The 22,093-nt window shown below is 47.3% G+C and overlaps 1 protein-coding gene and 1 pseudogene across 1 annotated transcript in view; one reads left to right on the forward strand and one right to left on the reverse strand.

Moving 5' to 3' along the window:
• Positions 1 to 20,813, reverse strand: part of CHSY1 (chondroitin sulfate synthase 1) — a 57,989-nt gene extending 37,176 nt beyond the window's left edge. Inside the window, exons 1-2 of the mRNA XM_037510082.2 lie at positions 20,480 to 20,813; positions 4,330 to 4,825 (exon numbers count right to left, since the gene is read on the reverse strand). Of these exons, the coding sequence (XP_037365979.2) occupies positions 4,330 to 4,825; positions 20,480 to 20,805 (822 nt within the window). The 5' untranslated portion in view covers positions 20,806 to 20,813. The remainder of the gene's footprint in view (positions 1 to 4,329; positions 4,826 to 20,479) is intronic.
• Positions 15,413 to 16,599, forward strand: LOC119245138 (phosphoglycerate kinase 1-like; annotated as a pseudogene).
• Positions 20,814 to 22,093: the final 1,280 nt, after the last annotated feature.

Consider the following 22,093-nt stretch of genomic DNA (forward strand, 5'->3'; position numbering starts at 1 on the left):
CAGCCAAAGGAGGGTCCACGGGTACAACCCTTGGGGAGGACAGGGTCTGAGAAAAGCTCTGTGGCCTAAAGGCAGTTATAGAAACAACAACAAAAACAAACCAAAAAACCCAGCGACAAGGTCTTAGGTAGGGACAGAGAAGGACTCCTACCCGGCTCCAGATCCCTTTAGCTAATCAGGTCAACCACCAGGCGCAGCAAGTCCAAGAGGCTGCTCCAAGAATCCAGACAAGATGATTATGGAGCCCTTGCTTCAGGCCTTAGAAAATGTTGAGGATTATGTTATAGTAGGGGGGAAATAGCCTGAAACTTGTCTCTCAGCCCCTTCAGCCCCAGGACAGTAGTTTCTAACTACAGCCAGGCACTAAGGCTAGGTGGAAGTTCTTGATCAACTCAAGATATTGGCTCTGCTCCTGTGGCCTAGCAGTGCTTAAGATACCACAGCTTGACAACAGCAAAGACAGATACGTTTTTTTTTTTTTCTTTTTTTTTTTAAATAATAAATTTTATTTTTATATTCCCCCATACAATTGCAAATGCCCCATTCTGACCCCAATCCCTCCCCTCCCGCCCCCCACCCCCCAAAAAGTGTCTCTGGTTCATAGTTTTTTGTTGATTTTGATTTTCACTTTCTTATATTCATTTTCCTGGTCCCTTATTTAAGTTTTCTAGATTCCTGCTATGAGTGAGACCATCCGGTATTTTTCTTTTTCTTTTTGGCTTATTTCGCTGAGCATGATCCCTTCCAGCGCCATCCATGCTGCTGCAAATTGCATGTGTTTATCTTTTTTGAATGCTGAGTAATATTCCATGGTGTATATGGACCACATCTTCTTGATCCAGTCATCTATTTTTGGGCATTTGGGCTGTTTCCAAAGCTTAGCTATTGTAAATAGTGCTGCTATAAACATAGGGGTGCAGGTGTTCTTTGGAATGGATGTTTCTGTGTCCTTTGGGTAAATACCTAGGCGTGGAATTGCTGGATCATATGGAAGCTCTATGTTTAGTAGGTCCAGAAATCTCCACACAGCTCTCCATAGTGGTTGGACCAGTTTGCACTCCCACCAACAGTGCAGAAGAGTTCTTTTTTCTCCACACCCTCGCCAACATTTGTTGTTGCTAGTTTTTTTAATATGTGCCATTCTCACTGGTGTGAGATGGTATCTCATGGTAGTTTTGATTTGCATTTCCCTGATTACAAGTGATGTTGAACATTTTTTCATATGTCTGTTGGCCATTTGCATTTCCCGAAGACAGGTATGTTTTTAATTGGCTCTCAGTGGGCATCTCCTCTGCAATTCCGGCAGGGAGGCTAGGTTCTCAGACATGGGGCAGCACAGAACATACCAAAATACACAAGGAATTATATATTTTAACCATAATGAAACAAGTGAAGGTATAACTATTTAAAGATGGGAAGAACTCAGTTTGCTTAAAACTGCATGAAATCCCCAGATTGCCTGCTGCAAACATCCATGACGACAGGGATCCTTCCTAGATCCAGCCAGCAATCAACTGCCTGAGGTTTGGGGTGGGGGAGGGAGGCACTCAGAGATTAGAGGGTTTATTCAGGTCACATTGCAATTTAAAATACATCTTTTATAATTAGAAATTTTAAAATAATTACATGAAAACCACTTCCTGTATATTTGAAATGTCTACTTCCCGACAAGTTCAAACAGAAGAAATAGTGATTACAAAAAACCATGAATAGCCAAAGCCCTACTGATGAAAACAAAGGAGAAAGGAGGCATCACACTTCCAAACTTCAAGCTATACTACAAAGCCATAATAATTAAACAGACACACAGACCAATGGAACGAAATAGAGAGCCCAGAAATAAAGCCACACTTATATGAACAACTAATCTTTGACAAAAGAGCAAAGAATATGCAATGAACATGGACAATTTGTTCAATAAATGGTGCTGGGAAAACTGGACCTCCACATGCAAAAAGATGAAACTAGACCACTACCTCTCACCGTGCACAAAAATCAACTCAAAATGAATAAAAGAACTGGACATAAGACCTGAAACCATAAAACATATAGAAGAAAATATAGGTAAAATGCTACAAGACAAACATCTCAATAACATCTTTAAAGACTCATCACCCAAAGCAGTGATAGTGAAGGCAAAGATAAACATCTGGGATTATATCAAACTGCAAAGCTTCTGTACAGCCAAAGAGACATTAACCAAAGCAGAGACACCCCACTGATTGGGAAAAAAATCTTTGCACTCCATTCAACTGATAAGGGACTGATCACAAAGATATACAAAGTACTCACACAGCTCAACAAAAACAAAATAAACAATCCAGTCAAGAAATGGGCAGAAGAACTTAAAAGACATTTCTCCAATGACGAAATGCAAATGGCCAACAGGCATATAAAAAAATGTTCAACATCCCTTATCATCAGGGAAATGCAAATCAAAACCTACATTGCTGGTGGGAGTGCAAACTGGTCCAACCACTATGGAAAGCTGTCTGAAGGTTCCTCAGTCTACTGAAAATGGAGCTACCATATGACCTGACCCGGCAATTCCACTCCTAGGGATCTACCCAAAGGACACAAAAACATTGATTCAAAAGAACACCTGTACACCCATGTTTATTGCAGCACTATTTACAATAGGTAAAACCTGGAAACAACCCAAATGCCCAAAAATAGATGACGGGATCAAGAAGATGTGGTACATATACACAATGAATATTATTCAGCGATCAAAAAAGATAAACTCATGCCATTCACAGCAATGTGGATGGAGCTAGAAGGAATTATGCTCAGTGAAATAAGCCAGAAGGAAAAAGAAAAATATCGGATGGTTTCACTTATAATGGGAATACAGAGGAACCAAATAAGACATCAGTGTAAAAATAACAGTAACAATACAAAACACGACAAAGCAAAAACAGACAATTATAAACCAGAGACATCCTGCAGGCAGGCGAGGAGGAGGGAGAGGGATCAGAGCGAGGGAGGGAGGAACACAGGGGACTGAGGTGATGGTGCACGGGTGCCTTGGGGAAGGAAATTCTATGGCGACTCAATCTGAGGGGGTGGGGGGAAGCAAATACTGTTTAAAAATTAAAAAAAAAATTTAAAAAAAATATAGTGATTAGGAAATATTTAAAAGCAAGTCTGGAGAGAAGGCAAGTATGGGCAAGAATGCTGTTTCCTCACCCAAGCACATTAGAGAATTAATTCAGAAGAAAAGCTAACCGTTTACATGAGAGTATTTTTTTCCTTGAGCAAAATGCCTGGCATTTCCTTCTGCTCCTAACAACTATCAGTAGTTTATCGATCTAAACACCACACAATTTTTTCCACTCTGAATAATACCAGATCCAGCAACTGCAGGCCAAGAGGCGCACCTCTGCCAATAAAAACAGAGAAGTTAAGGGGGCCTCCATGGCGGCGCAGCGGTTGGCGCCGGTTCGATCCCTGGCCGCCGGGCGAGGGTCCCACATGGCACGCAGACCTCTCCTGCTGCCCACTGATCCCCTAAGCAGTGTACTTTGGTCCTTCTGCCTGCTCTGCTCCCCGCTCTGGCTCTGGTGAATTCTCACACCCTCCTGTGCTTCTGACTGTACCCAGTGCTTGTATAAATAAATAAATAAGTCTTTAAAAAAAAAAACAAAAAACAGAGAGGGGTCAAAAGTTAACTCATGTACTCTAGAACCATGAAAGAGAAAACATCGAGTAATCAAGCACCCTCGAAAAACTGCACTTCTGCATCACAGTAACTCAGGACGCCCGCCAGCTGTTCTATTCCGAGAGGAGCTACCATACTGCAAACTCACTAATACAGTAACTGCCTAAAGTCAAGGCTTAAAATAAATGCAAGGCCAAATGCTACTGGCGTTTTCTTTTACATCACTTCTCATTCTATGAATTCAGAACATGTCAGCTTCTAAACTGTGTGGGTCAGCATGACTTCATGAGCAAGGTCAGGTCTTTGGGACCACACGGACAGGAAAACCTCTCGCAGTCACATCCGTGGAGTTAGCAGACACCAGATCGGAGGAATTTTCTGGATAATCATGAAAACGAATGCTGTGACTTTCAACAAGCTGGATCTTTTCTTTGAACCTCAAACACTATTATTTATTAATGAAAACAACAGAACAAAAGTATAGAAAGTATGTCCTAAAGGCAAAGAGAAAAGAGTGTAAGAGGAGATTCAAGTTAAAAAAACAACCCTCAAAATCAGGACTGTATAATCTCTTAAATACCAGCCTTAGGCTTTGAAGTGGGTATTAGCACTCATTTCTCACAGCAGGTTAGCTACGACACAATAAACAACGTTATTTCTGCTCTCACCTCATAAGACCAGACGCACTGGACCCCCGCAAACCTCCGCACGCATCTCCCCACTTCGACGTCCTCGTGGGTGGTGTACATCTCCCGGAGGCACTTTCCAATGTGTGGCACCATCCTCCGCAGAACCTCCCGGCTCATGATCACCCCGGGCCCCCCCATGCAGAAGTTCTCGCCGGGCTCCAGGGCCAGTTTTCCCATTTCTCCTGTGGTGCCCAGTCCTGTCTGCCCAAGAAAGAGGGGTTCACTGCTATTCAAACTCCTCAGAAAATTCTCCAGACGATCTCCTTTGATGTAAACATCGTCGTCTGCTCTCATAAACCATTCGTACTTGTCCAAGTAGTGGTCATGCATGAACTTGAGCATCATGAAAGACTTCTTCTGGGGTGGGTAGGAGTCATCGACACCCCGCAGTGGCACTATGGGAATTGGGATCGCTGTGTCCGAGCCCTCACTAGAGAAGAATTCGACCTTCCCGGGAATTGTCTTGGACCATGTTCTGGAATTAAAAACAAATGGTCAGTGAGAAAACAGTTTATTTCAAGCTTCGTATTCCCAGGAAGTCACATATCTGCTATGGGTGAATCACCGCAGGTTCAAAAGAACGATAAAAAGCTATTTGATCGGCTTGCTCCCTAGAACAGAAGCCCACATTATCACATATCGCAAAGCCAAACTAATTTTCAAAGGCGCCCCAATAAAAAAGAACAATGGGGTGTTAAAATATCTCCAGAGTAACTAGTCTTGGCTATGGCTCAAAAGCAAACTGCCAGGGCACCAAGGTCTAGGTATCCAGGTTAATTTTATGATACTAGCAACTCCACACCTTCAAAGCCCTCTGCTCTATAAAACCAACAATAAAAGAATCAAATCATTTATTCAACATTTTCTTTGAATGCTGACCAAGTGCCAACAATCTGCTAGGCTGGAGGGAAGCAGCGATGAGTAATACACATTCCCGGACTTGAGCTGCTATCAGGAGCCGTATCTATCAGAACAGCTTCACGAGTGCACAGACTGGGATGCACTTAAACGAGTGTCTGAAAGACAGGTGTGCTGACCCAAAGAGAGAAACAAAGGACAAGCAGCAATCCCGCTGAGCACAAGGCTGAGACCACAGGGCGGGGGGTGTGGGGGGGTGTGTGTGTGGGGGGGTGCTGTGAACGGCAGGAGAGCCCTGGAGATGGGGCCTAGACGTGATGAAAACCACCGTGATGCGGGCATGGAGGGATGCGGAGACAGCACCCTGAAAACCCAGGGTGGACCAGCAGCAGTGAGGGAGAGGTCCACAGTGGCCCAGGCACGAGTGCATGGGACCACTCTTCCCACTGACAGGGGAGAGACAGGTCCCTGAGAAGGAAACAGGTAAATACTGCCGCTGCTGGACTGAGGCAAGGCCGGCGGTGCACTATACCTCCTCGATGCTTTGCGAGGACAGCGGAAGTGCTCCAGCTACAAAAGCACTTATGCGGACAACGTACAACAAACACATCCTAAAGAATAAAATACATCATTTAATTTAGCCTGAAGAAAGATCAAAGCACAGTTCTAAGCACAGTTTCCCCAATGTATTGTTATTTTACTTAACCATTACAGTGCAAGTGAAGAGTGACTGGGAAGATCAATGCAAGTCCTCTGTATCTTTCATGTAAGCCTAGCAGAGAAATATCTGAAAAATATAGATGCCAATCTCTGGTGAAGAGGCACAGGAGCAGGGAAATAAGGGGCTGCAGACTGAATAAAAACGACTTTCCCTTTTTATTCTGTATACTTTATCTCTATAGAGGGGAAATCTTATTACATGTTTTTGGGAAAAAATGCTCAGTGTGACAAAATAGACATAAATCAACATTTACCGCTCTAACCCCCTTCTAAGTGTAACATCCAGTGGTGTGAAGCAGTCACTGTCCTGCCACCACTGGTCCTTCATCGTCTCGCAAAACCGAAATGCCTAAGCAAGCATGTCACTTCTGTAATGTCAAAAACGTTCCACAATCAAGTACTTAAAAAATAATTACTGGCTTTACTTTTCTTCCTAACCCAAATATAAGGAGTATAAAATGACTGCAAATGTAGCAGAGGAAAAAAATTGACGGGACTGAGCTTTCTGCAAACATGCACTTATAAAGTCCAAGGATTCCATCGGTATCATTTTTCATCAAACCCCCGATGTCGACAGTAAGATGCACCATTGTTTTACGTACCACAACAAAGGGAAAATAGTGGCCACATAACCATGTGATGCCAGCAGCTGTGAAATGCTTTCAGAGGACGTGAAAAGGCGTGCATCTTAGCAGGAACGCGATGCGGTAGTTTACAATACTGGCTCTCCCTCAACGCCTGTGGATTCATGGACCAGTCACGCCACGGACAGAACTCTTAACAAAGAATTGGGTGCCCCTGAGGGGCTGCAGGCGCTGTACCAGGGACTCTTTCGTGGCACAAAGGAAATGCTCCTGAAGAAGCTCAGCAAGAGAAGCCCAATCATAGCAGGAACAGAGCCACTAGTTCACAGCTAAATCAAGTCCTCGCATGCAGATCACGTTCATTTACAAATGCCAACACACTGCAAATCACACACCCTCAAGGGAAGCTGAGCACACCCTTCTGACACAGTGTCACCTGCAGGAGAGGACTCCCCAGTCCTTAAATCTTTTAAGAAGTCACTGATGAGAAAGTTGGCCAGAATGACCCCATCCAAGTCAAGGACCCCGATTCCCTAAGTAGACATGATTTTTGTTTAGCACTCAACAATAACTCCATGAAAATGTAATTTCAGTGCTTGCCACGTAATAGAGTCAATACCACCCATTTACGTGAAAAGAGTGACTGAAAGATGCAGCATGTGCTGTGTGTGTAAAAAGGCAAGATCGGGCCTCCCTGGTGGCATAGGGAGTTGAGCACAGCGCTGTGAAGCTGTCCGCAGCCTCTGCAGTACAGGTTCGATCCCCGCTGGCGGCGGAGAGGCCCACATGGCGCAGCAGACCTCTCCTGTCTCGCCCGCTGCTCCCCTCAGCAGTGTATTTCGTCAGTCTGCCTGTTCTGCTCCCCATTCTGTCTCTGGTGAATCCCCTCACCCTCCCGCACATCTGGCCTGGACCCCGGTTCTTACATATATAAATAAATCTTAAAAAAAAAAAAAAAAAAAAAAGGCAAGATCATGTCTGCTTCTTATCTTGAGACAATCCAGGTCAGCTTCTCTTCACTCTCTTGAGCTCCCCATGACTCCTATGTGCAGAGGGAAACCAGTTTCATCCAGCCTCAATGAGGAGGCAATTGAGAGGTCAAGTTCAAAGGCACGCTAAAGTTAAAATATACTAACATATAATGCTTCTGAAATATAATTTAAAGCTAAATAGTCTGTATTATCTTACAAGTGATTTTTAAAAGATAGTGAATAAGACATTAAAATACTGAAGCACCCAATGCCTAGGACTCAGGTAAGTGAGACAGCCCCTTCCTTCCACGGGACAACACACCAGAGTGACAACAGACAGCATGAGGGCAAAGAGCACCCAGCTCCTGCGGTGAGGATCCCAACTCCACTCAGGGCATGCGACTCTGTATAGACCAGAGATGATAAAAGTGCTTGCCTTAGAGATTTGTTGTGAGGGTTTAATGTCTAACCCGCTTTGAAGTCAACCCCGTATGCAGTTAAGGTATGCAGTTAAGTGTGACTTATCAGGGTAGACAGGAGTTTGCAAATCAAGCAAAAGAAAAAAAAGAAAAAAAACGAGGGTGACAGGAAAGTGGACTGAACTACAGCTACACACTGGAGGGGAGGTTTGCGGAAAGCCACTTCTTACATTTTTGGCTAAAAATCTGACACTCAAGCTACTTATTGGAATTCTGTCTTACCATCAATTTCAGGCAACCCAAGGAGAGATATCTAACAAGTTTTTAAACTTCACAGGTGTTTTCATTTAAAACATCAGACTCTTGGGGCCTCCCCTGTGGCACAGCGGTTGAGCATTGGGTTGCGAAGCTGCCCGCAGCCTCTGCAGCACCGGTTAGATCCCTGGCCGCCGGGCAAGGGTCCCACAGGGCGCGCAGACCTCTCCTGCCGCCCGCTGCTCCCCTCAGCAGTGTACTTCGTCAGTCTGCCTGTTCTGCTCTCCACTCTGGCTCTGGTGAATTCTCGCACCCTCCCGCGCTTCTCTCACCCTCCGGTGCTTGTATAAATAAATAATCTTTTAAAAAATATATAAAAAATAAAACACCAGACTCTTTCAGACTAGACAGAGGGCTAAAATTCATCTGCATCTGGCCCTGCCTTCTGTGCTCCCACCAGCCGGAGAAGCACTGAGGCACTGGCAGCACAGGCACTCATGCGACTAATGCCTAAACTAGGCTTGAGTGGTGTAATTTGCCCAAGAAGAGAAACCAATTAATTTTAAAAACAGACAATCTAACCTCAAACCATCCTTTAAAGCTTCTCTGCAGTTTTATGCTAATGCCACCCAATTATTATCTTTTCCTTTTTAGGTATCTCTAGGGGGTGAGGGGAGTCATGCTGGCCTTTTCTGTTCTAAATGGTGGTTTGAGGGAAATCTCTCAATAAGAAGTTTTTATAGATCTTAAGAAATTATGATCTTTTCATGTAGGGCCTAAAAATTCCAAAGTCAAAGAGTTCTGGAACATAAATTATGATTCACCTTCCTGAGAAGGGGGAGTGTGTTAATAATTTCAAAGCAGTGAAGGAAATGCTGCGGCAGGTCCTCCTTCCATAATATAAACAGGTCAAGTTCCTTAATTTTCATAAGCAAATGTCAACGTTGCCATCAACAGGTTTGTTACCAGGAACAAAGAGCTCTCACTTAATTGAAACCACAGAACACTTGTGAAGGTTCCGGCCAGAAAGCTCCACTTTCAATGGACTGATAAGCAACTCCTGCTAGAGCACAGATAAGACAAATGAAATTGGAGCATGCCAAGGAGGCTTCCGTTCCTCCAGGCTTCTAATGCTGCCCCTCCACCAAGTTAAATCACAGTGCAGCTGGACAGCCAAGTGTGCTGAGTTAGGACGTAAAAGCAATATCCCCCATCTATTACTGTCATTTTAAGATAACTACATAAATACCTCTCTGTACAAAACTGCATCTCAGCCTGACTGTTGCTGCAGATACATATACAGGTTTATGGGTAAGTCTTGAAAGCAAGCAATGGATACACTCATGCCGTGGATTATTACGGGAATAAAAGTACACATATAAAAATAACATACATACGACCCCAAAGCGCTTACTGTGGTTATTTTGGGAGGGAGGATCAGAAAGATTTAATTTCCCTCATGTTTAATACATTTTCTAAATTTTCTGTAATGGATAGGTAGAATATGCAAAGAATTTTTTTTTTAAGCTGGGGGCAAGTTTTAAGCTAAGAAGTAGCCAAAGAAATAAACAGACTTGACAACAGAAAATTTTACTACTCTATCCAATGGACAAAAACTGAAAGAAAAATGAATTACCTTCTTTCATATTTTCTAAACTTTAATTGTTACATTAATTTTTACAAGTGAAGGGGAGATTTTCTGTGAGTTCTCCCCAAACCACCCCTATATGCCAATGTTAGCTGATGGTTCCAGTGATAAATTTGAAAGGACTCATCAAATCACCCCAGAATCTGGAATCAAGGAGAATATAGTTTCTCCCCTGTAGGGACTGACAGATAACAAGATTTAAGTGTGTATATTTATATTCTCCCTTAGTACAGAAAGGATTCAAGACTACTTAACCATATGTATACAGCATTAAAAAAAAATAAGGGCAGGCCTCTCTGGTGGCGCAAGGGGTTAAGCGTCAGCACTATGAAGCTATCCGCAGCTACAACAGCATGAGTTGGATCCCCAGCCAGGGAGCTACCCACATGGCACAGCAGACCTCTCCTGTCTCCCCTCAGCAGTGTATTTCAGTCTATCAGCCTGTTCTGTTCCCCGCTCTGTCTCTGGTGAATCCTCTCACCCCCACTGCTCTGGCCTGTACCCTAGCCCTTGTATGCATAAATAAATAAATTGCTCCTTCTTTAAAAAGGAGCAAAGGAAAACAGAGTAGGAAGGCCTGAGCAAAGGGAGAAGATATTTGCCTCTGCACCTGAGAGGCCGGGCATGGTGGGCAGCCCCCTGCCAAGTGCACAGCAAACACTTATCAACCAGGGACCCTGAGGAGATGCCAACTCAAACCAGGGAGCTCACGTGTCAGGCCTATTTGCCATCACATGCCCTCCATATCTGCTAACAGTGGGCCCAAAGTCAGCTCCCGGCCCTCCAGCAGGCAACCACAAGAAGTCACAAGATAGGGCCAGTCTGTCCAGGGTTAAGTGAAATAACAAGTCCAGGTTATTTCCCGACCCCCACCCCCACCCCAAGGCGACTGAGGAGCACGCAGGGCAACTACAGTGAGTGTCCCTACAGGACGTGCACTGTCATGGGGCAGCAGTCTTAGCTCATCATCCCAGAAAAGTGCCTGGAAGACAGTTTTGTGCTGCCACAGGGGCATCCAGGGGCTTAAAGCTGATCAGGCTTTGGGAAAACATCCAGATGCTCCAAGGCTACCAGTGATGACTCTGGGGGGCTGGCAGCATGACCCCCAGCAGGACGTTGTAAGCAGGGCTCAGCCACCATCTCCATCCTCCCTCTGGCATGGCCACGCACTCAGCTGCAATTTCCCCCTTCGGTTGAGGTGGTTTCCGCATTTGTGGCTTCCTCTTTTAAAACCTTTAACTGTCTCACCGTTAAAGATGTTAACACTTGTGATGTGAGCAATCTCACAGTCCTTTTGGAATTAGGTGGGGAAATACAACAGATCACAAAGGCTGGGGAAAATTTTTAAGAAAGAAATCAAATTATACTCTTAACCGTTTAACAGAACACACTTAAGATGAAAGCAAGCGTTCAAGAGCTTTTTTCTCCCCCTCAATAAAGCTGTTGGTGGGTGGATTACAGCTTCTTACTCCACACCGGCCTGGGCAATAGCCCAGAAGGAGGTTCTGGGGTATTAAGAGCTAATAGCAAGCTGCCCTGGAGCCCTGGTTCAGCGTAAACAACAGGAATACTCCTGCGTGGAGACCACAAATACGCCCTCTTTGAAACATAAGCGTAGAAGTTTGGAGTGCGAGTGTCAGAGGCAAATTCTGATGTCATGATACCTTTTCAAAGCTTTCAGTGCTGGAAGCATTTGTATTTTGCTGTTGTCCACATGAAAGCTCCAAAATAGAACTACTTAATCCGGAATGAACGCCTTCAAGTCTAATTCTAAGCAACACTGTCTCAGGCTGCTCGGGCCAAACCTCCGCGTTACTCCGCCCGCTTTCACTTTCGGGCACCAAGCCCATCGACAGGTACCCTTCACTGAACAGTTACAGAGGGCGGGGCACTGGGCGGGGGCATGCAGGGAGACCTTATGACAACTACACAGATGTGTGGGGTGTTGTTACCTACATCTTAAAAAATGAGGAGACTGAGGCTCAGGGAGAGGTCAGAATTTGCCCAAGATCATGATGCTAACAAAGGTCCGAGTCAGAATGCAAACAGGCCTGCCTCTCCAGCCTCCTGGCTTTCATCCTGAACACTTACTTCTCAGGTTATCACCCACTGTAGCTTTTGCAGTCTCCGCTCCCCTGATAAGGCTGAGGAAACAGATAAGGAGAACAGCCTTACACCCACTTCATCCACTTCCACCCACCTCGGTGGAGAACGGGCCTGTCAAGGACACCTCCTTAGAGTTTCGGCTGGATTTAAGTGAAGGTCGGAAGACTTTGTGAAACCCTCACTCTCAGGGTATCTTTGCTACTCCAAGCCTGGCCTATCATTTTCCAGCATAAGATCAAAAACATACAGAAGAAAGTTTAACACAAAAGGTGGCCTTTGCACCATGGTTCAACTTACAAAGCAATCATTTTAATGGCACTAATATCTGCATCTTCAATAATCTTCAGGCTTTCGGTTGATTAGCCCTAAAGTGACATCAAATTGAGGCAGACTGTACCTTATTTTTAATCATCCACAAAAAACATATTTGGCTATAGAACAAGTACCAGAGCTATGTTTTAGAAATGACAGTGAATTAAGGCGAGACAATCAACAGCTCTAATAATTTTAGACTGTCACGAAGTTTCTTGTTAGAACCACAAGCCAAGAAAGACATCGACAACAGCTGGAATCACCTAATATTCACATTAATATATGGAATCCAGGGCCCTCACATTAAAAATGCCATCACCTATGACTTCCCCAAATATCAACCTGAAGAATGAAGATTCAGGAACTGAAGGAAATATAGTAACCAAATAAATGTGTTTACCCCTAGATAAGAGGATTAACTGTCACCAAAACTGTCCCTTGGAAACAGGATTAACTGTCAGCAAAACAGAAATGAACCCTGACTTCAGCCCCAGGAAGCAAGAGGTCAACTTGCCTCCTGCAACCAGCAAGTCTCAACACCCTCAATTAACATGCTCAAAACTGCAGTCATCTCCTCCCAAGAACAGTCGTCGTGTCGTCATCTTTTGCTGGAGCTCTGTAACTTTATTATAAAACAACTGCTTGCTGAAAATGCAGAAAAGTACCAAGAATATGAAAAGCCATTCAACATTGTGGTACATATTCTTTCACACTTTCTATGCTATACAAACATGTAAGTCTATTTTGTGTCATTTCACACAAATGTGGCTTCATACTGTGTATAATGCTTCTTTATAACCGCTCTCCTCTCTTCATTTCATAAGCATATTTCAGCCACCCCACAATTTATGACTGGAGAGCCCCAGTATAAGATCCATCAGTACAATCACCAAGTCCACAGCTTATAACACAGGAGCCCACGTGGGGACTTTTCTTGAGACCTTCATAAATCAGTGCAGCCCCCATTCTTTTGTCACCCCACAGTGACTGGCTTAAGAACTTGGAGAGCCTTCATAAATATCAGCACTCGTTTCCTTTCCTAGATGATACACTCTGTAGGGACGGTATTAGCAATCAATTTTTAATAAACAGCAGCTTAATTAATGGGCCAGGAAAAGGGACCTGCCATGTGATGAACACACAGTCATGTATCACCAACCCTCTTACTGACCACCACAGGTATCCCTGGAATATTCTGCCTGAGGGCATCAAGATCGTGTGCCTTGACACATGGGATGGTGAACTCATTTTCAGAATCACACTTTCCCCAGTCGTCTTATACAGGTGATCCGTAACTGGAAATGAGATGTACTTCCCCAGTTCACCTACAGGTTGCTTGGGCTATGAAGGCTTTCAGTATATTTTTGCCAAACTGAATTCCACCTGGAAAGCAAGCTTTGTTCTCAACTATTTCTCAACAAACATGGTTTCACCAAGTCCCAGAAAGAATGACAGCAACTCTGAGATTTGCCAGTTGAGGCTGGTGAAAGGAACAGGCTGGCTTCATCTAAGGAAGCAGGAGACTGTTAACTGGCATAGTAACATCTTGCCATGAGATTACTGTCACTCAAGCTAGTGCTTCTCAAAATTTTCTCTCCACAATTCCCTGCAGAATGATGCTAATCTTTGAAGGTGCTTTTTATCACTCATTGGGCAAAGAAGAGAAACCTTCCACCTCTGAGAAAGTAAAGAAAGGGCAAGGGAGCTAAGAATCAAGACAAATAAAAGGTGTTAGGTTAGTTTTCTGGGCATTAAAATGTACTGAAAAGGTAAGTATGCATGCTTTTCTTTTTTTTTTAAATCAAACTGTTGATTAATAAAGTAAATAGCATCAAAACTCTTCCAGCAAAACCAGGTTAAGTGCAGCCAAGAAATGTTTGAAACAAGATTAACAAAGGGGAACTTGTCTGCCGGATATTAAAATATTATTCAAAACTTCAATAATTTCAACGGGTGGTACTGGCACAAGAACAGACAGAAAGATCAATGGAACAAAACAGGAAGTCCAAAAGCATACCCAGGGATTCTGAGTATGAAGATGGCATTTCAAGTTGGTAGAGAAACAGGAGCTTATTCAACAGATGGTGCCAAGACAATGTACTATTTGGGCGTAAAATGAGGTTTGAGATGATTCCTACCCTTTCCAGAATTAGAAAAAAATGTTATTCACAAATATCTCTCCAGGCACTAACTTTCTGAGCTGGGGGGGAGGGGAGAGGGAGGAAGAAGGAAGAGCCTTAAAATCAGAATGGAAAAGTCTGAACTTCATGGACTGTTGTGACAGGAACTTTGTTGCCATTTTGCTGCAGAAAGGTAATGAGGGATAGCAGTCATGGAGCAGGTTTGCAAGGCAAGACTCTGCTACTTGAGCAGAAGTTCTTGTGCCATTTATCAAAAACACACAGGCTAGTCAAAGCTGGTTACGTGATAATGTTATGAGGAGTAAGGTCCGAAGGGTGGGACAGGAATGGGGGACAAAGTTTTACAAGGGACAGGGTAGGGGACATAGTGACCGTGCGTCAAGAGCCACTTGCGTCAGCGAAGTATCTGATGCTATCACCGGCAGTTATGCCAAGACCACCACGGAGACAGTCACGTAATCAGGTCAACAACACCTAGGCGTCCCCGGGCGTGCCTTATCATATGGGCTATAGGCCATAGGTAGTCAAGGAATTCTCTGCTGTGACTTGGAGATAGCAAAGAGGTCACAGTTGCCCTTGAGCGGCCAGCGAGTAGCCAGCTCATAGGACTTCTATCAAACAACATAACTGCAGGAAAAAAATATGAATTGCACTTAGTCACACAAGACACGAGGAACCAGGGGTGCTAGTCATCTGTCACTAACCAGCACAGTTAATGACTGGAGGAATCACAGTAGCATTTTAATGACAAATGACCTAGAACACAACACTTTGCAGATGAGTCAAAACCAATTTTATTTGTAGAACCCCAGCTACCCAGAGCAGTGAGGTAATTCACTTCAGATGTCAATCTCTTAATTCCTTTAAAAATGCATCACATTTATGAAAATAAGGAAACACAGGTGTCTGAGTGTTTTCTTAAAACTTGTACTAAGGCTGGCGATGTCAACACCCCCTAACTCCCCAGCACCCTGGAAGAGAAGAGGCAACGATGGGGCACATTTAGGCCACTAATAGCCTGGCCTCCAGCTACCATCGTATTGCCAAGATGTCACTTTCCAACTAGCTGACTCTGGACAGGCTGGATGTGAAGGGGAAGCAGGCTGTCATGGGGTGGACCTCACTGTTCCTCTGAACACGACCAGCTAACAAACTACTGGAGGATCAACACTGCCACCCCAAGCATCAAATCATGTGTGGACATTGGGGCCAACTGAGTTGTTTTCAGGCGTCACCTGGGTGGGCCGGATGGTGTCCCCATGCCTGACAAGTCCTCCTCAGAGCCAGCTGCCGTAGGATTTAAGTCTCTGCTCCACAAGGATGGTTTGTCCTTGAAGGACTGGGTGAGCCCCGGCAGTGAAGAAAATCTGAGCTGACCCCGCTGGTGGGTCTGTCATCCTGCTGGAGAACCTCCCTTTCATGTGGAAGCAGCAGCAAAGGGAAAAGATGCTTCTGGAAATAGGTTAAAGTTGAGCCAGCTAAAGTAGAGGCCTTCCAAGCTTCCCTTTCCAACCAAGGGGATGTCTACACCAATGACGCTTTTGGCACTGCTCACCAAGCCCACAGCTCCCTGTGGGAACCAATCTGCCACCAAAGGTTGGAGGCTTTTTGATAAAGGAGCTGAGCTACTTGGCCAAGACCTCGGAGAGCCCAGAGCAACCCTTCCTTGTCAATCATATGGTGGACAAAGTCCACCAAAAATATGGTGGTGAAATGGATTTTGCCTTCCTTAAGGTGCTCAACAACATGGAGACCGATTGGCATGTCTGTCTGATGAGCGAGCAAAGTTAAAGATCTTATGTCCAAAGCTGAAAAGTACAGCGTGAAGATCACCTTCCTTGTCTGTTGACTTTGTCACTGCTGACAAGTTTGAGGAGAATGCCATGACCAGCTAGGTCGTCACGGTTACTGGCAGAGCCAACTGGGCTTGAACTGTGGTCCTGAGAGCAGTAAGAAGTATGCTGGGGCTGCTGCTAAGCAGACTATGTGGACTGGGCCACTGGGCCAATCTGAGTGGGAGATTTTTGCCTGAGGAACCAAAGTCCGCACACATGAGGCAGTGAAAGCCCCTTCCAGGGGTTGCCTCACTGTCACAGCGATGGAGACGCTGCTGTCTGCTGTGCCAAACAGAACAGGAGGGTCATGTGAGCTCAGCCATGTGAGCTCTGGGGGTGGAGCCAGTTCAAGTTGCTGGAAGGTAAAGTCCTTGGCGGGGTGGACACCACATCAGCTTAGTGCTTTATCTTCACTCAGCACTAAAATTATCCCCCAATCAAGATCCAGGTAGTAGGCCAAGAGATGCAGTGCCAGGAACCCTGAAGAGCTGCACAGCACCTCAGCTCATCTTTACCACACCCTGGATTTGCCTCCATTCTTCAAGATGCTGTGCCATCTCTCAGCAACTAACCACTGCGCTTTCTAGTATGTGTAAATTTCTAATTTTTGCCCATAAAAGAAAGCAAGATGTGTCGGTTCCCTTTTTGAAGTGGATCATTCTGATTATCTTTGTGCCTCACTAATCAGCATGGAAACAAGATGAAATTCTAGCTAGTTGTGGATTTGGGGTGGATTCAAAGTTGGTGATACATGAAACAATCGAAGTGTCCACTGAAAGTGGGGGGAGGTAATTGTTTCATGAGAAAAGAGATCTCTGTTTTTGTTGCCCCACCTCCATTCACCTCCTACCCCTCATCTAGTCTTCCCCATCTCAGTAATTGTCAGAAGCACCCATCCTTTCATTCAAGGCACCATCTGAAAGGCCCTCAGGGAATCCTGTTTACCCCAGGTAGGCAGAGATCCTGGAGTCGGCCACTCGCTCCATCTCCACTGCTAACACACCAGTCCCAGTCACCCCATCTCCACCTGCACCGCCTCTAAGAATCTCCTTGCTTCCCTGCAACCCATTTTCCACACAATAAGCAGAAATTACTTTTTTACAACATAGTACAATCACCTCTTTGCTGCATAAACCTGCAAAGACTTCCTAATTCACTAGAACCAAATTCCACAAGACTGGACACCATCAGGCTCCACCCTCTTCCTTCGACTGGCCTTCGGTTTTCTTTCCAAACTGGTTGTCGTCCTGGGATTCACCAGGTCTCCCCTCTGCCTTGTGGCTCATCACAAGGCACACACCAACCCACACACCAACCACACTGTGGGAGGAAGTCTTCCCTGATCACCTAATAGAGAGGATGCCGTGCCACCTTGTCCTCACCCTGTCCTGTGTCAGCACTCCTCACTGAAAGCCTTTCCAGTGTCTGTCCCTCCCACCGGGAAAGAAGCTCCATGAGAACATGCATCTTCACAGCTGTGTCCCCACCACTCCGTCTGAACCCAGAGAGGCCATGTACGTGTTTGTCAAACAAAGGAATGAATTCTAAGTTTATCAACAGTTTGATGAACCAGAATCACTCCTGTGAAATTAACAGCTACAGTGTCTACGCAGGGCTTATGGAAGAAGTTCACCCTGGCCGGTCTCTGATCTGCTGCACTTCAAGTTTTGCTCTGCCTGCTTTTTAAAAATCTGTGTCTCGCCTGCCATCAGCTGTCACAGCACTGCTAAGATCTCATGGCGCCCTCTCCCCAGGCAGATGGCGGGCTGGAAATGATGCGGCTGTTCCATTATTAAAGTGCAGCCACTGTAGCACACACTGATGTATCTCCTTGAATTTTACAAAAGCTTTTTTTGGCTCCTTTCTGGATCTCAAGTCAGTCATCAGAAAGGCACGCTTAATAGTAACCAGTCCTCAGAACTAAACTTTGCCATTTTCAACATTTCAAATATACATTAGTGCTAAATGCTATTTTTTAATAGTAACTTCTAGAAATTTCTTACTAAAAATGCTGGCATCGCCTTCGACCCGTAAGCCAAACAACTTTAAAGACTAGAAACAAAGAATTGCCTTTTAGGGGAAATGTAAAAGTCAAATCAGACTTCTACCCTGTGCTAGAAGATCCAAGCTGACTTTTATGCTGTGCATGAAATTTCCAATTTAAAAGCTGACTGCAGACTTTTGGCCCAGGCTGTAGAGGACAGCAAAGCCATAATCATAAGTTACACCCTATACCTTCCATCCTGATTCAGGCCTCCCCCCAAAGTTCCTTAAGGCTAAAATCATCTTCTAATCTCCAGCAGTCATCTCCTAAACACAGGGTTGACAGACTGAGAAGGCAGGAGGCAGAGAAGTTCCACCCTTAGGCTCCAAAGTAAAGTGACCTAAGATTAGAGAGATAAAAGAAGGGACATTTGGGAAAGACAGAAGGAGTGGGATAGGATACAATGATTCCTGGAAAGGATTTTCCTTTATCAGGAAGACAGAGTTGTCACAAAGAGAGAACACAGGCCAGAGGGCAAAGCCTAGTTTCTCTACTTCTAACTGCTAGAAAGTAAAGCAGCAGTGACATAAAAGTCTACATCCAAAAAAAGAGGACATAGGAGGACTTGGAAAGGAGGTCAAAAGTAAGCACATCAGGTTTGAAATTCAGGAAAAGACCATTGCCAGGTATAAAGGAGTTCTACCTTGCAATACATTTTCTGGGTAATCCTGGAGTAATAGGACCCCTACTGGTCTGTATATACTGACTTGTGAAAATGTATTATGTATGTGGGGGTAGGAGGGTGGGCAAAGAGTCACAAATCTATTTGCACAAACTGTTTTGATAAGCTTGTCCCCAAAGTTGTGACTTCATAGGTTTTGCCACCAAATTGCAGTCACATAGCTTTCCTTTCAAAATCATGCTATAAACAGTGTATCCAATCCATCCTCAATTTCTGAAGTGGATGTTTTCTGATCCCAAAAGTAATTCCAGGAAAGTCACAGTTCATCTGGGAGCAAACCTCGATCTGCAGGTTCTCATGTCCCTAAATTAATTTACCCCACCTGCATCCTACGCTTTTCAGTCACTTGGGATACTTCCTGGCAGAACCTGGGCTCTGGACTTAACCAATATCAAATGGGAACACACAGAAATGGGGGCCAACACACTGAAAGGCCACATTCTCTACTGCTTGTTCACCTTTCTCAATCCTTTACTTCCTCTCCTAGAGGAACAGAGGTCTGTATATGCTTCTCCCCAAACAGCCAACCCCTGCAGATTTAGGCCAGGACCAGATTTAAAGACTGAAGTTATAAATGAAGAGCTCACTTGGCCTTGCTCAGCACTGACTGCCCTAAGAGTTCCTTCCCGGAGGCCCTCCAGTCTAGATGAATGTGAAGCCTCGCCCACAGTAAGCATCTCTGCATTTCATGCATGCTAGGCTCCCAACAAATCCCTTTATTGAATCTACACCCCCTCCTTCTACTTCAAATTCACTCCAATACAAACCTGCCATTCGAAAATCATCTCCCTTCAAAAAGACTACTTTAACTAATCCCTTTGTTAATCCTCAAAGGATTCCAGCCACTCTTCTGACTCATGCGGCCAAGGAGAGGGCCAGATGCAGGATAGCACACATTCATCACTAAATTGAGCTAGTTAACGCAGGAATGCAGTTTTCCACAAATCTACCAAAGGCCAAGAACTGCTTTCCCAAAGGTTCTCTTTCCATTTCCTCAACACACAGGTGTGGTCGAGCGTGCAGTGGGGCGCCCCTTTCATTTACAAGACTGCCTCCACTAGTGAAGCCTCCACCGGTGAGAGCTACACGTAATGCTAGAAAAGGACTCTAACCAGATGAATCGATGCCAGCTCCAGTTCCGCAAAGGTGCTTAGTTCAAAGAATCACACCTATCACTATCACGGCCACCACTGGCACAGATATGCTGACTTCTCTGACAACCTCAAGAAAGAGATCGTCAGGTCCATTTCTAAAAAGAGAGAACCTGGACATGGGCAGTGAGGCGCAGAAAGTCGGAGTGAGAACCACACCCTGGGGTGCCACCCTGGTCCCTTCGGACTCCAAAGCCCGGACTCTCGAGCACGGCGCTCACCACCCCACCTCCGACCTGACCTCTGCCGCCAGCGCTGGCCATCACCCGAGGGACATCCCGATGGCACGGCTGCCCTGGCGCCTCCGGTGGTCTGGGAAGCGGGCGGGGAGGGCGCCACCGGCGGGCAGCCCGTGGGGATGCCGGGCGCAAGGAGGGGCGGCGCCCGGGGCGCAGGGGCTCACCTGTAAGCGGCCACGGCGCGGGTCTGCAGGTATTTCTGGGCGGTCATGACTCCCACGAAGAGAAAGTTCCTGTCGCGCTGGCCGCCGTCTGGGGCCGGGCCGCGCTGCCAAGGATGCTCCCCGCGAGCATCGCCGCGCGCCCCGCCGGCTTGGGAAGAAGCCGCGGCCGCCTGGCCCGGCCGGCAGCCCTCGAGGCTGGCGCGGCGCCGCGGGCCCGCTCGCTTCAGCTCGGAGGCGCGGGGCAGCACGAGCCGCGAGGCCAGCACGAAGCCCAGCACGAGCCCGAGCAGCACGCTGAGCCAGGCGCGCCGGCCACGCGCGGCCATGCCCGCGCCGCTCCGCCCGCCGGGCCGCCGCCGCCGCCGCTCTGCGCGCCCTCAGCCCGCCGCCCCCGCCCGCGGAGGCCAGCCCGCCCTAGAGCCGCGAGGCCCGGCCCGGGCCGCGCCGCGGCCGCCGCGGGCCCGCCGCACCCATGGCGGCCCCCGAGCCGCCCGCAGGCCCCGCGCCGGCGCTTTGTTCCGCACGCCCGCCCCGCGCGCCGCGGCCTGCGCCTTTAAGACGGGACCATGCCCGGCGCGCGCCGGCCGACGCTCGGGCGCGACGCGGCGGCGGCTCCTCCCGCGCGCGCGCGGGGGCGCGGGGCCAGCGCGACGGCGACGGCGACGGCTGTGGCGGCCGAGTCCGGGCCTCGGCCGCGCCCGGCCCGCGTCCCCCCGCCGCTGCGGCTCCGCTCGCGCTGCGCCCTGCCCCGTCCTCTTCGTGGCCGGCGCCGCCGCCGCAGCTGCACATCCTCCGGCTTAGCTCGCCATGGCCACCGGCGCCCCTCACGTCACGCACGGCGCGTTTTGAAGCGGCCCCGGCGGCGGCGGCGGCGCGTGGCCCCTCTCGGGATCCGTCCGCGCCGCGCGATTGGCGCAGAAGTGAATGGGGGGCGGTTCACGTGGCCGAAGTTGCACCGAAAAAAAAAAAAAAATCTCCCGGCGCGGGCGGCGCCCGACCCGCCCCGCTGCGCCCCGCCCGCGCGGTCTGCGGCGGGGCCGGCCGGCCCGGGGGGCGTGAGGCCCGGGCGGCGGCGGGGGCCCGGCTGGGTGCCCGAGGGACCCCGCGCCTGCTGGACAGGGCACCCCGTTATCCGCCCGGCGACCACGCCCCCCGCCGCCCGGCGGCCCCGGCGCTGCAGGGTGCGCGGCTGGGGGAGGCTGGTGAAGGGGCTTCGCGGTCCCCCGACTCTCCGTAGACGGCTGGGCCCTCCGGCGTGGACTGTCCTCAGATAAACCCCAGTGTCCACGCCCCGGCCTCCGCCGGGCGGACCTCGCCCTCCACCTTCCCCGCGTCCCCCCGAGTCACACTGTAGCTTTGTTCCCGCCGCGCAGCGGGCAGGAGCCGTTGGAGACGTGCATGCTTGGGGAGTGAACCATGAATTCAGTTACCTGTTCCCTGTGTGCCTGTCTCTAGTTTCTAAACTTAAAAAAAAAAAAACCCAAAAAACCAAACACCATATTTAATATCCGAGCTCCCAACAGTACTAGCATTTAATGGGTTTTGAAGAAATGGTGGGTGAGGTTAAGATTCTGCATGATAGACACCACTCTGGGGGGGACATTCTATGTGGGC

The sequence above is a fragment of the Talpa occidentalis genome, unplaced genomic scaffold (genome assembly GCF_014898055.3).
Source record: "Talpa occidentalis isolate TD23 unplaced genomic scaffold, MPIMG_talOcc4v2.1 talOcc4.14, whole genome shotgun sequence".
Lineage (NCBI taxonomy): Eukaryota > Metazoa > Chordata > Mammalia > Eulipotyphla > Talpidae > Talpa > Talpa occidentalis.